Source organism: Gallus gallus, chromosome 4 (genome assembly GCF_016699485.2).
Source record: "Gallus gallus isolate bGalGal1 chromosome 4, bGalGal1.mat.broiler.GRCg7b, whole genome shotgun sequence".
Taxonomy (NCBI): Eukaryota; Metazoa; Chordata; class Aves; order Galliformes; family Phasianidae; genus Gallus; species Gallus gallus.
Window position 1 is genome coordinate 17,044,791 of NC_052535.1, and position 13,448 is coordinate 17,058,238.

At 41.8% G+C, this 13,448-nt stretch overlaps 1 protein-coding gene across 11 annotated transcripts in view; it reads left to right on the forward strand.

Moving 5' to 3' along the window:
• The window catches only part of IL1RAPL2 (interleukin 1 receptor accessory protein like 2), a 338,050-nt gene that overhangs the window by 242,354 nt on the left and 82,248 nt on the right, over window positions 1–13,448 (forward strand). For all 11 annotated transcript variants that reach the window (XM_015278637.4, XM_015278638.4, XM_025150270.3 and 8 more), the window contains one exon: window positions 2,251–2,325. In XM_015278637.4, coding sequence (XP_015134123.1) covers window positions 2,251–2,325 — 75 coding nt within the window. The remainder of the gene's footprint in view (window positions 1–2,250; window positions 2,326–13,448) is intronic.

Sequence of the window (13,448 nt, forward strand, 5' to 3'; positions counted from 1 at the left end):
GAGCAGTCATGAACATCAGCAGGTGGGTGGGCACTGTCAGGGTTTCTTATGTGCACCCATGAGTGCCCTCCAGCTTCTGCCAGCTATGGACTCCTCCAGGTACTGTTTTCACATCCCTAGGTGGCATGATCCTGCAAAGCAGTGACCCCAGGATGTGCAAGTGGGATGCCATTATCACCCAGGTGCCATGTTAGAGTTTTCTGTCCCTGGGCTGATGTTGGCAGGTAGCAGAGTGAGGCAGTGGTTGCCCCCTGGTTGGAGGGGCCAAGTTGGCCAAAAAGGATGGGGGCAGGCTGGCATTTTGGGCTGCTAGTAGTGGGAGCAGTTTTTGTAGGCACCAAGCGGCTGGCAGGCATGCTGTCCCCTTGTATCATCAAGACCTATATCCCAGCTGCCATCTTATCCAGTTCTTCCTGGGACAAGGGCAGCACAGGTATGGATTGGAGGAAGTGTACCGATAGGGACCCAGCAGAGATAAGGGGATGACCAGCCCTACCAGGACCTTGCAAGTCCTCATGTACCACTAACACTGGTCCCTCTGCTGATGATCTATGCACAACACAATACCAAGGTCATGGCCATCTCCTACTGCTACTTTGAGCTGATGAACGAGCTGCTGCCTGGGCTAAGGGCAGCTGTCAGTTTGATCTAACAAAGCTCTGGGCAGGCTCATTTCCTATCAAATCAGTAAGTGCTGAGACTTCTGAGGAGGTGAGGGCAGTTTTGCCCTAGTCTTTTACAGAAAAATGCAAATTCAATGAAGAAACTCAGATCAAATAAATTATAGTGATGAATTTTAACAGAAAAAGCTTTCTAGTAAACTTGAAGTGTTTAATTTCTGTGATGCAAGATGTTGTATTTATTTAAAAACAAACAAACAACAACAACAAAAAACTTCTTTTCTCCAGGAATACTCAGTCTTTTATTTGAAGGTAGCCCAGACTTAAAAAACTTAGCTGCATGGTGTCACACCGAGCTCTTAAACTGGGTCAGGAAAGTGGTGCTCAGAGCTGTGCTGCTCAGTAGAACTGCTTGTTACTCTCTGTCCTCTAGTAGTCACCTGACAGGAGCAGCCTGGGTATTGTTTCCAGATCTTGCAATGGAGAATAGAAGGCAGTGAGGTCCCTTCTTATTGTTGTGGATAACCTGGCAAGTGGCTCAGCACAACACATTCTCTCTCCCTTAAGAGTGGGATTGGGGAAAGAACTGGGGGAAAAAAAAAAAAAAATCACGAGTGGAACTTGTGGATTGAGGTAAAACACAGTTTACTAAGATAGAGAAAAAGAAGAGGAAAAAAGGATTAGAGTTATGATAATTATGTATATGTACATGTGTATAACAAGTGATGCACAAGTAATTGCTCCCCACCTGCTGACCGTTGCCCAGCCAGTCCCCTAGCTGCACCCCGCAAACTCAGGGGTTTTTCAGGCTTTCTTTCTGCAGGATGTCATATGGTATGAAATATCTGTTTGGCCAGTTTAGATCGTCTGTCCTGGTTCTGTCCCCTCCCAGCTGCTCCTTGTGTCCCCTCATTCCCCCACTGGCCGTACAGTGCAAGAAGCAGAGAAACTGAACTGTCTTTGGCTCCGTACAGAACTGCTGAGCCATAACTAGAAACATTGGTCTGCAGAAGAAATGTGGAAGCACTTGTGTTATCAATACTGTTTTTCTCCTAAAACCAAAATACAGCATCATGCCAGTCATTATGAAGAAAAACAGCTCAGTCCAAGATGAAAGTAAGACACTTATCCTTTGAGAAGAGCATCCTGATGCCTCATCCTATTTGGGTGGGAGTATAGGTGAGGTGTGAAGCTGTTGGGACTCAATGCACAACATTCTGTGCAAGTTTTCTTTAAGAATCTAAATACCACTTTGGGAAAACTTGAAGATATGTTGGGATTGGTCACACTGAATTGATTACATGGACATTGCAAATGAGTTAAGCGTATTAACTACAAAATATTTAATCTAGATATTATATGTAGGTTAAGAATTAGAAATAGAGCTTCTTCTTATGCTTTGTTTAAGGATGTGACTTGAAATCATTCGTTTCCACTGAATCAGCTGCCACTACAGCCACTAGGAGTTCAGTACTGCATTCGCAGCCCAGCAGCCAAAGCAGCAATACCATGTAATAAATGTTTACATACCACCAAGCCTACAAACATTTGACTGCTTACATGACAGAGTTTTTCTTATCCAGTTATTTGTCTCAATTTTTCCATTACATTTTCTTATTTTGTTTTCTAGCTTTACTCACAGACAAGCCTCCAAAGCCATTGTTCCCCATGGAGAACCAGCCAACTGTTATAGATGTCCAGCTGGGTAAGTCCCCTTCTGGGAATAATAGATCCTACACTTCCACTCTGGTAGCAGATGGGGAAAATTGAAAGTGCTAAGAAAGGTTTAGCGGTACTATTATTACATGCAAATCAATTTGCAGCTTCTCATTTATAACTATAGAATTCACTGCCATTGCAATTTAAAGGAATGAACTTGTGTAACATCAGGGAATGGCAGTACTAATTGGTTACACGGGGTATTAAATGTAAAGTTCTGCTGTTCTCTTTAATGTATGATTGATAGACTAACATATGTCTACATTGGAGTGGTATTGATCAGCTGATGTTCTCCCTGAGACAAATAGTCTCATAAAAGAAATGCTGATTCCTTTAAAAGTTAATGGAAACACTGCATTTTCAGGTTGTTCTGAAGAAAGGACTTTTGACAAAGATGCTTGTATGCTTTTCTCACTCCTGTTGTATTTTCTTGTGTGATTGCATATCCTTGACTCTCAGCTGGCAGCCTGTATTTTCTCTTGTGTTGAAAGACTGTTAGAAAGTTCTGCAAACTTTGGGGAACTGCAGGGCATCTTGTTGCTGAGTTGCTTGGCTTTGAAACTTCAGAGTTTTTTTTCAGTGTCTTGAAAACAGATTTCTAATTTTAAGCAGTATAAGTGGAGTTGCTGTTGACGACTGTGGTGCCATGAGTTTAAACTACGAGAGATATTCTGTGGGCATGGGTTATTCACTGTGTGCTGAAGGTGCAGTGTTTTCCTTCCTCTAAAGCTTAATTCTCTTCCTCTGTTATATCAAAAGTTGGTTAGGATTCAGTGGTGGAATGGTGTTTAAAGGCAAGCAGGGTCAGAATGGAATGTGCAGGGTGGTTGGTAAGTGTGGCAAAGCCTTTTGTCTGGTTTTCTGACATCAGTTTTTTAAACTAGGTGCCTAACATATTCAGCAGAACACTGGAGATGCCATGGAATATTTAAAAACAAGGGTTGAATTCCTGAATGTGACAGTTGAATTGTGGCAAGAATGTGAATAATTTTTGCCCTTTCCTAAACTTACTCTCACATACCTGAGTGGACTCAGGAGGCAGGCAGGACTTGCACAGGGAAGGCATCTGGGCCACAGCCAGCACCTGCTGAGTGCTGCACAGTCAGGTTCCCTTCTCTGGGACTCATGTGTAGCTGAGCACAAAGCGACCCTAAAAGGAGGAAATACTACATGGGTCTGAGGCCACAGTCAGAAGCCCACCAAAACTAACAGCAAAGCAGTCATCAAGGTTTGGATCAGCAACAAAGGCTGAATGTGGTCCCCAGGTGCAGCTTCTTTAAAGTCAACTTTCTAATGATTTCCTCTGGGAGCATGCTGTCCCTGCATGCAGCTGTGCGATAGAGGCACTCTGAGTGCACGTCTTTGCTTCCTGCACTTTCACTGCATCTTCATTTCCTGCTCCAAGTTCCCCAGTTCCATCAGGACTCTCTTGATTTTGTACCGAGTTTCTTCTTTCTTCCTACGTGAAAACATTTTGTTCTGACTGATTAAAAAGGGTTTGATTAAAATAAAGAAGTAAATAAGATGGAAACAAACAAAACCTTTTCTCTCCTTGGAGATATGGCTCTGAAATAGGATTTGGCAGTATCTCCAGAGTGAAATATAAATCTTGCATCATTATGTGCTGAAATGTATTCCATTAGTTGTCCTCTAAGATCAGGGAATTTACATATGGTACTTTTATTCTGATACCATAATGCGTTTGGTTGTTGCCAGTAAAGCATATTATGCTGTAAAAGTTTAATGTTTATAGAAGAACCTGAAATTATTTCTGTGATATACAGTGAAATTCACCTTATGCTCCTGATTTTAAATGGCCGATAGATGGAGCTGGAAGGTTCTCAGGGAACACTTTAGCTTGTGGGGTGGCCCTGGAGCCATGCTGACCTCCACTGTGTGCTGCCGCCCCGCTCCAAGCACCAGGCTTTGTAGGAAAAAGAATTGTTTGGCTGCAGTAAAGTAACAGGATGGAGTTCTCTGTAAGATCATCTGCTGCAGTACTCTTCTGAAAGCTTGCTAAGCTCCTTGGAGTTTTGAACAAGTGATGTTCTTCTGGGCTGTATTAGGCGTGAAAACAAAATTTGTTTGAAAGGATGTGTGTTTTAGAGGGCCTGTAGACCTCGGGGTTGTATCACCCAATGTGCTTGCTCTGCCCATGGTCCTCCAAGTACGAATGCACCTCTAAACTACATCAGAAATGGAGTTTCATTCATCTGCTTGTTCTGCAGAGATTATTTTAGATTTCTGTTGGAAAGCTAATCTCTAAAGAAGTGGCTATGTTTGCCTTACGAGCAGAAGAGTTTTATAGTTATTCTACCATTATTCTAAACGATGAGGGCAATGCAGTGCAAAATCTTCCTAGAACTCACAGCAGCAACCTGACTATTCAGCAGCTTATTTGACCTGATTGCAGACTTCAGAACTCACCTTTTGGCTTTCACATTTTGTACGAAGATTCAAATGAAACTAGTTATGCGCAGTTCTTATCAACGGTGGATAAAAGAATTTCTTCAGGCTTCAAACATGGCCCACAGCCTGCCTTGTTCTTCTTAAGGAGCATGCATGTACTTCTTGTGTGTTCCTTTTTCCTTTGGAATTTGACAAAGATCAAAACCTTGTCAAGGTTATAGAGAAGCAGGAGTTAGCATTTGTGTCTTTCTTGTTTTCTGTATTTGCTTGTATTGGAGAAACAGGGAAAGAAAGAGAGTTGAGCACAAAAGAGATTCCCAGGGGACCAGAGAAATAGTCCAAAATAATTTCACTGTCTTGGATGCTTTAGCAGGTCAGATAATCGCTTCAGCTCTGGGCAAACCTAGAAAATAACAATTGTTTATTTGTTCATTGTTCATTTGTTTCATATAAGAAGGGGGAATAAAACGATACCACCAAATTGTTTTATAGCTTCTGGCATTGAGGTGGTAGCGTAGCAATAGTACTTTATTGCGTGATAATACAGCAGGTTGAATCTTATATCTTGAATGAATGTTTTTGCAAAGATGAGGTTAATCTAATGTAACATCATCTGCTTCCTGAAAAGGATATTCCCTCTCTACAACTCCCTGAAATGAGGTTGTGGCAAGGCAAGTGTTGGCCTCTTCTCCCAGATGACAGCGATAGGAGAGGGAATGGCCTCAAGTTGCACCAGGAGAGGTTCAAGTTGAATGTTAGGAAAAATCTCTTCTCCGAAAGAGTGATAAGGTGCTGGAACGCCTGCCCAGGAAGGTGCTGGAGTCACTGTCCCTGGAGGTGTTCAAGAACAATGGAGATATGGTACTTGAGGACATTGTTTACAGGGTGGTATTGGTGGTACGTGGACGATTGGACTAGATTATCATAGCTGTCTTTGCCATCCTTAATAATGATTCCGTGATTCTATATTCCTGAGTTACTTCCATAGATCAAAAACTAATTTGGTTGTCTGAAGCACAGAAGTTTTCTGCCCAGAAGATAGGGTGACTTCAACAGAAGACCCTGGAGATAGCATTTAATAAGTTTTTTGCCATAAATCCTTACTTTTTTGCTTTCAGAATGTGACTGTCTCTCTTAGTCTGAATTTGAACCTAATAATGCTTATGTTAGCGCGATTCAAAGTGGTTGTTCTAAGATTTTTGTATTTATTCTGTTGCTTTGACCATATAAAGCTAACTACCTATATGGATCGTTCATACTAAACCAGAGAGGCTAGGGAAACCCTGATATGACTGGGATTTTTATCTTTTCTATATCAGAAGTCTTCAGGCTGTGGTATAATAAGTACACTCTGCTAATTTCTTAATCTAAATTTTAAACTCTTTTCTAGCTAACTTTGTTCCCCCTTAGTACTTTGTGAATGTGGAAAGAAAGATGATCAACCCTTTGCATTTTGATTACATGGTTACTAGCTACAAGCTAAGGCTTTCTGTTGTGTTAATTCTATAATGTTACACAGCAATTGCAATGTTAAGTTGGTCTTTTCCTTATGAATATTTAGTGAGATCTAGGTGAGACTGTAAATGTTTGTGTCTGTATTAAGTATGGTTGTATCATTTACTTTTACACTGGGAACTGGCTTTGTTTTCAGACATTTACTTAAGAAACATAGCAAGAGAAAACAAACCAACAAACATCTATGTTAATTTTCTGAACAAGGAAAATATCAAGGTATTTACCTCCCTGACTTCATGGTACTTTCTGTGTTTAAAGATGCTGAGGGAAGCAGACATGTATTTTATGAGGATTCTCATTTTTCCTAATAGCTGACCTGTTCAGAAAGATTTTGTTTCTAAAAGATTTAACAGTGCAATTCCTCGGGACTAGTTATTAAGAAGATCAATAGTAAAGTGTGAACCAAGCATGAGGGAACATGCAGAGTTACTGTATCTGCTGACAGGTATGGAATAGAATAAAAATAGTACTAAAAAAAATAATAATAGTGGAAGGTCCTTTTTGTTTGAAGCACTGGCTCCATGCTCTTCTGGTGAGACCTGGAGCTCTTGCCATGGTCTGAAATGATGGGGCAACCCAGGTACACAGTTGCATGGTGTTCTTGGCCCCAGTGGAGTGAGGGTGGGCACAGGAGCATGCCAGGCTGCCAGGGTTGCTGTCCAAGTGCATGGAGCTGCTGCAGCTGGCTCTTCTCCTGAGATCTCATAACCACAACAGGTCTGGAAGGATTTTCCTGGGAATGGAAAAGGCGTTTGTCTAATCTTCAAATTGAACATCTCTGTGCTTAGACAGGAACAACAGTGGGAAATACCGTTCTTTCCTCATTCACTTCACCCATTCAGTGAGAAAGCTGAGATGTTAGATGTAGATCGCTCCCCCTTCATGTCTTCCAAGCTTAAAAAAGACTTGTTAAGGTAACTGACTTCTCGCCTTTGATTTCTTGAGATACATCAATCAATACAAAATCATAAACATACGAAACCAGAGCCTTATAAAGCATGTGCAACCAGAGCCTTGATGTGAGATACAGCAAACATGTAGGTAATATCTCTTTTAGTGGGAAATAAAGTAGCAATCAGCAATTCTGCTTTAACTGTTTAAATCAGCCTCTCCAGATATGACTCCTTTTCCTGTCAGAACAGCCTACAAATATTAGTGCTGTAGTATAGTCTGTAAATATTACTTGCAGTAATGATGCTGTAAGTGGTGTACTGGACTGTGTTTCCTGTCCAGTTGGTTACATCATGTACATAAGGTGCAAAGAGGAGACTGAAAGCTGTCCATAGAGACTCGGTTGCTCTTTCCTTGTTCGGTGCCCAAGTACGGGATGGGCAAGTCCCTGTTCAGTACTTGGGAGTTGGATTAGATGACCACTAAGGGTCTCTTCCAACTCAGATAATTCTATGAAGTCGTGTATCAGTCCATGCCATACCACCTTGCTCTGTCTGGGTGGGATGACCCAGCACCCCGGACTGGGGACACAGGTCTGTGTGTACTGGGTGGCCAAGGAGAGGTGAGGATGAGAGCAGAGGAGGCATGCGGCTGCCATCTCCTCCATCCTAGCCCCAGCCAAATATTGATTCCCTCCATCTCTGGTTGTCCCTATACTGCATCCTCATATTGCAGCCATATCCCTACATTCTCTGTGCACCCCTGCTGTCTGCAGGAGCAAGCCAGGACCTTTTTGCTGTCTGCAGCACTCCCCTTCTCCCCCAGCTGAGCTGGGACATCCCCTTTCTTCCCACAGGAGAGCAAACCCCATGCACTGTTCCTTTCCCTTGAGGGGTTATGGATGTGCTGTGTAAATGACCCGGAGACTCTGTGCTGGAAAAATCCCTCGCTCTCAGTGGTGCAGACTGTAATGCCGAAAGCTTTGTGTTCCTGCACAGAAATGAAGGAGTGATTTTCACTAGAGAATGAAGAAAAACAAGGTGTATATTCTTGAAGAGCTGCCTACATCTGCAGCACAAGGGATGCAGCTCTGCAGCTATTCAAACCATGCGTGCCCGTTTGAAGGGATGCAGGATTTGCATCTATTACAGTCATTTTGTACTGATCTGCAGGGAATATTAGAGACAAATTGTCTGACATTTAGGTTTAGAAGTAGTTCCCTAAATACCCTAAGTGTATTACTGCTAATGCTTTGATGCTAATTTGGTATATTGTTAATATCCCTACTTCTTTCAGGGATAATGGGAAAATGCTGTACTTCAGAGACTTGGGGCTGGGTTCTATTGTTCAGCTGGCATAAATCCTCCATTGTTTTACCTCCTGTGTGGTTAATCCAGATTTCTACCTGGGAAGCAGAGAGCAGCGTGCTATTTCACATTTCTTCCTTTTGCTTTAGTTGGCTTGGAAGGATAGTACCGAATTCTGGCTGCTGGTCCATCATTTTCCCATCCAAGGGATCTATGAGATTGGCACAAATATGTCAAAAAGCAAGATTTGGCACTTTCAGAATTTTTCTTTTATGCTTCTATAAACGATTTGTTTCTCGTGTTGATTTCAGTGGTCATTACATCCGTCTTATATATGCTCTGAGAACAAAATAACACCACCTGTATGGAAAATACTGACGAATAGATGTGATTGCAGCTACCATTGCAATTGCAGTACTTTAGATAAATCTGTTGTGTTTCTTTTATTGAAAGAATGTGGTAAAGAGGGAACGCCCCAGTATGTACTGGTTTGCACATCTTCAGCAGCATTCGTGCAAGGTCAGTTTGAGGAATGACTCAGATCATCTCGCACCGGTAAAAGCTTCTCTGCAGGTGGGGGCATGTTTGTGTGAATGTCAGGATGTTCATCTTTAGCACTTCACTGGGTCTAAGCTGTCATTAACAAATACAGCCATCAATTAAACCAGCATAGGCATGCCGTTCTGCTGGGCTTCACTAACAGAGCTCCTGTTTGGTTTCTGGATGTGTGGCATTTGGCTGGGGTCTGAAAAGCAGGCACCAGATCATCTCTGCAGAAATGAAGCTCAGCTTGGGGAGCAGAAATTAGAACAGACGTTCTCACTGGAGCACAGAGAATTAGAACTGTTGATGATAGCAGCAATTATTTGCTTTGCCAGAGTTTTCTTGACTTTGCTCTGGAGTTTGTCCTCTTTAGAAGTGAGGATAGTACTCATCTATTTTCCAGGAATGTTGCGAGAATAAAATCAGGAGATATCAGCGAAGTGCTTTGTTAAGAGCAAGAGTACAGGTGGGGAAGGCTATAGAATATCCTCAGTTGGAAGGGACCCACAAGGATCACCAACCTGGCTCCACAGAGAACTACCCAAACCCAACCCCCGTGACTGAGAGCAGTGTCCAAATGCTCCCTGAGCTCCAGTGACCTGGGGCCATGTGCACTGCCCCGGGGAACTGGCCTGGCTTTGACCAGAGCTTTCTCCTTGGGGTTGTTCCCTTTCTGTTTCTGAGCACGATTGCAAACACTGAGGCATTTGACTGTGCAGTCCTCAGACATATGCTGCTGTGCATTGAGTGTCAGGCAGTATTAATGTTCCAGAGGAGAGAACCACAGGGCAAAGTTTGCACCATTTTCCATGCTTGTTAGAAACACTGTCACTGGAAGGGATTCATGTTCTGCCATTTTACATTCTCTCTACAGTGTTTGTCATATGAATGAGTTATTAGACTGTGAATGCCTCATATATTCTGTAAATTACAGGGTAGAAGCATTCAGCAGTACTATTTTGACCTTTTCAGCATTCTGCGATTTGCTGGGCATGCCATTCCACATCTCATGTTTATGGCCTCACTAAAATGTAGGGATGGAGCAGAGTGGGCAAACAGTCAAAATACACAGGGCTGCGAAAGGTCAGGGTCATGCATCACAATGCCACTGTTCAGTGCACAGTGGAGATTAAAATCTCGACTAACTGTTCTCATAATTTCTCTTTCTTCACTGAAGAATAACATAAAATTGTACTTCATAATCTGTTCCAAAGGCAGTGGCACAGAAAATGAAGAGTGATGGCATAATCTTTCCTTCTTAAAATTTCAGAATTGTAACGTCATGATCGTGGAGGTCATGAAAATCAAAGCTGTCATAGTCCTTCTGAAGAAATGAGGAGAAATTCCACTCACCAAATCTTTGCTTCATTTAATCCATTATGTAGCTTTTGCTTTTAGTTTTGTCCCTTTGTTTCTGTCCTACTGAAACAAATAGCTTGTCTTAGGAAATGGAAGTCTGACTGTGAAAGCTGGGTCAATTTGCTGTTCATACGTGAGACATTTCTGTCCAACGAAGTCCAAATGAGAAAGAGTTGAAGCAAAATTTCTCTAGAAATGAAAAGATACTTTTACAACCTACTGAGGACATGTGGTAAATGAATTCTCAGTACTCATAATCAGATTGAAAGTAAAACTATAGAAAGCAGCGATCTGTGGAAAGGTGGTAGAGGCACGCTGCTTTCTATGGCATGTTTGTGGTTTGGCAACCCAGTTTCAAGGTAGAAGACTGTACGTTTCTACTACTGACTATGCTGTTGTTATCTGCTTCTACTGTGGGTGGCTTATTAATTTTAACACACTTGGCTCTAGTCCCATGAACAAATTAATATGATTAGTCAGGAAAACATCCCTTGAGATTTCTTTGGAGCTTAGTCAGGTGTGTATTCCTCCAGCCCAGAGGAGCATAGGAGTGAGCATGTAAGTCACTGAGCAGTGCTTTATATTGCTCAAATACAAATCTTACCGACATACTTGTACGTGGCATTAATTAACAGACATAAGTAAATCTAATTTTACATCTAGCAGAGTCTTAAATCTAAATGATCTGCACATGGTGCTGCTAGAAACTCAGTTTCAAAGTGTGCAAGTGGTGCTAGATGCTTTGCTTCTGAAGTGTTACACGGATCTTCCCTCCCCAGTCATCCAGGAGCATTCCATAAATACATCTGAACTTGATGGACTCTTCTGAATAGGTTTTTTTTTTTTTTCCTGCTAAGTCCTGAATATGCAGGATTGAAAAGTAAACCTGGTTTGATTAGGCAGGCTCGGCAAATGAAGCTTTCTGTTTCCTGATTACATTACCATTAACTCTTTTTAATAATTTCCTGATCTGCACTGATGAATTCAAAATCAAATTTATAGATCATATTCTGCAGCCTATCATTCAAATCATTGATGCTAATAAACACTGCAGTCAGACTGCTGCTTTGCTGGAGCGTTTGAGCACTTGCCCCAGTAAGGTGAATGTGTAAAGAACTGGAGGAGGCAGAGGGTTTCATTGGTAAGTGCAGTGGCTATTTGTGGTTCAGTTTGATCTGAATTCATCTGGCTTTCATGCTCAGGTTCCAGAGGCTGCTCTGTTTTCAATAAGAAACCTGTGTTACTGAGCATCAGTGGTGAAGTATTCTAAATACCATCTGACACAACAAGTGGTGTGTAGATACAGACTTGTTACTCCCACTGCTGTTTCTAGGAAGGACCGGTTGCATCTAGCAGTCACACAGATGCAGCAGCCAGGTGGGCTTCTCTTGGTTTTGGAATTTGGGACTGCAGCATCTCCCAACCCCATGTGTGCCTTCGCAGCCTGACCTGTTTTTACGAAATGCCTCTTATCACAAAAGATTCTCAAGCAAACTTGTGATCTCAAACGTGGAAAATTTCAGCAAGCATTTGGGGCTTACAGGATGTAGTTTTGCTTGGAAAGTAAGTAGAAAGTCCACAGGTGAGTTACAATGTGTCGCGTGTAACAGCAGACATGAGTGTCTTAGATTATTTTAGCGTAGCTTTTTTTGGAAGAGAGACCAATATGTCCTCCCTGGGAATTTGCAGGCATCTTCTTTTCTGTGTTATTGTTCTATCAGGTCCTTCATTTTTACCCCTCTTATCCAACATCCTTTGCCAGCCGTGCATTGAGATGCTTTCCGTGTGCAGTGCTCCTTGCCATGCACCCAAAGACATTCTGGTTTTCTCTCCTGTGCAATGTAAAGTTTGTCTATAACTAACTTTTAGGTATGTATCATACTTGTTTCCTCTAATGCCTGATCCATCTATCTAGCAGTGAAATTCCCTTCAGAGTTTACTCATCTAGTTTCTAAGACCACATTCATGAAACTTACCAAAATCTCATCACTGAGAAAGCTTTGGGGAATTTCTGTGTCGATTAGTATTTCCAAGTGGAGATACTGTGATCTTATTTAGACATCTCAAAAGTGCATCACTTTAAACAGAAGGATTTTTTAGGGGAGAAAAATAAAAGCTACGATGGGAACTCCAAAATGAAGATTTTTAGAGTAATTGATTTGGGGTGGAAGAGGTTCTTTAAGAGAGGCTGGCATCTTGTCGCTGGAAATTCAAGAATATTTTGACTCAGAATGGAAAATAATTCATTTAAACTCAGAATTTCTGATTAACCTCATCTGCTGCCAATGTCCTCAAAGTGATGTAAGCTTTAAACAGACTGGGGCACAGGTACTTGGATATGAACAGGTATGTGGTCTCCTGTAGCATGCTAACCATTGTCCCGTAGTGACACATACAGAGTACCTGTTCTGGCACTACCTAAATGTCACTCTTTGAAGCCATTACTCTACTTGTGATTATGCTCCTGGTTGCACCAGATCTAGAAGTTGGTGGCCCTGCCTTGTGGCAAGGGAGTTGGAACTTGATGATCCTTGAAGTCCCTTCTAAACTAAGCCATTCTGTGACTCTGTGCACCAAGAGGTTATGTTTGTTCTGAATCTTTGGAAATACTGAAAATATGTGTATTTTTTCTTTGTATAATGGAAGGCAGAGAAAAGATATATATATTTTTTAACCAGACAATATGAAATGAGTATGAGATCAAAAGTGGGCAACAAAACAACTGACATGAGTGAAGACTGTTGTTTCCTTGCTGTGTTCATGATTGACATCACCAGTTTTCAAAGTTGGTTTTGATTGTTAAATCTAATTTACTTCCTGCATCAACTCAGTTGAAGCAGAAGTGTAAGTGGGAAGGAACCCAACATTCTCTGACATGATCAGTGGAATGCCACATCTGCAGTGTCAGACACTTGAGTCCCCACAAACACCTGTTTTAATGAACAGCCAATTTGCTCATGTTTGCTTATGCCTGTAAATAGCATCTGTTGCTGGCCAGTTGTCTACCTGAATATATTATCTTTCTTCATCAGTGAAAGCCTCTGTTGCATAACTGGTCTGACTTATTTTTATCTGGAGATGGGAG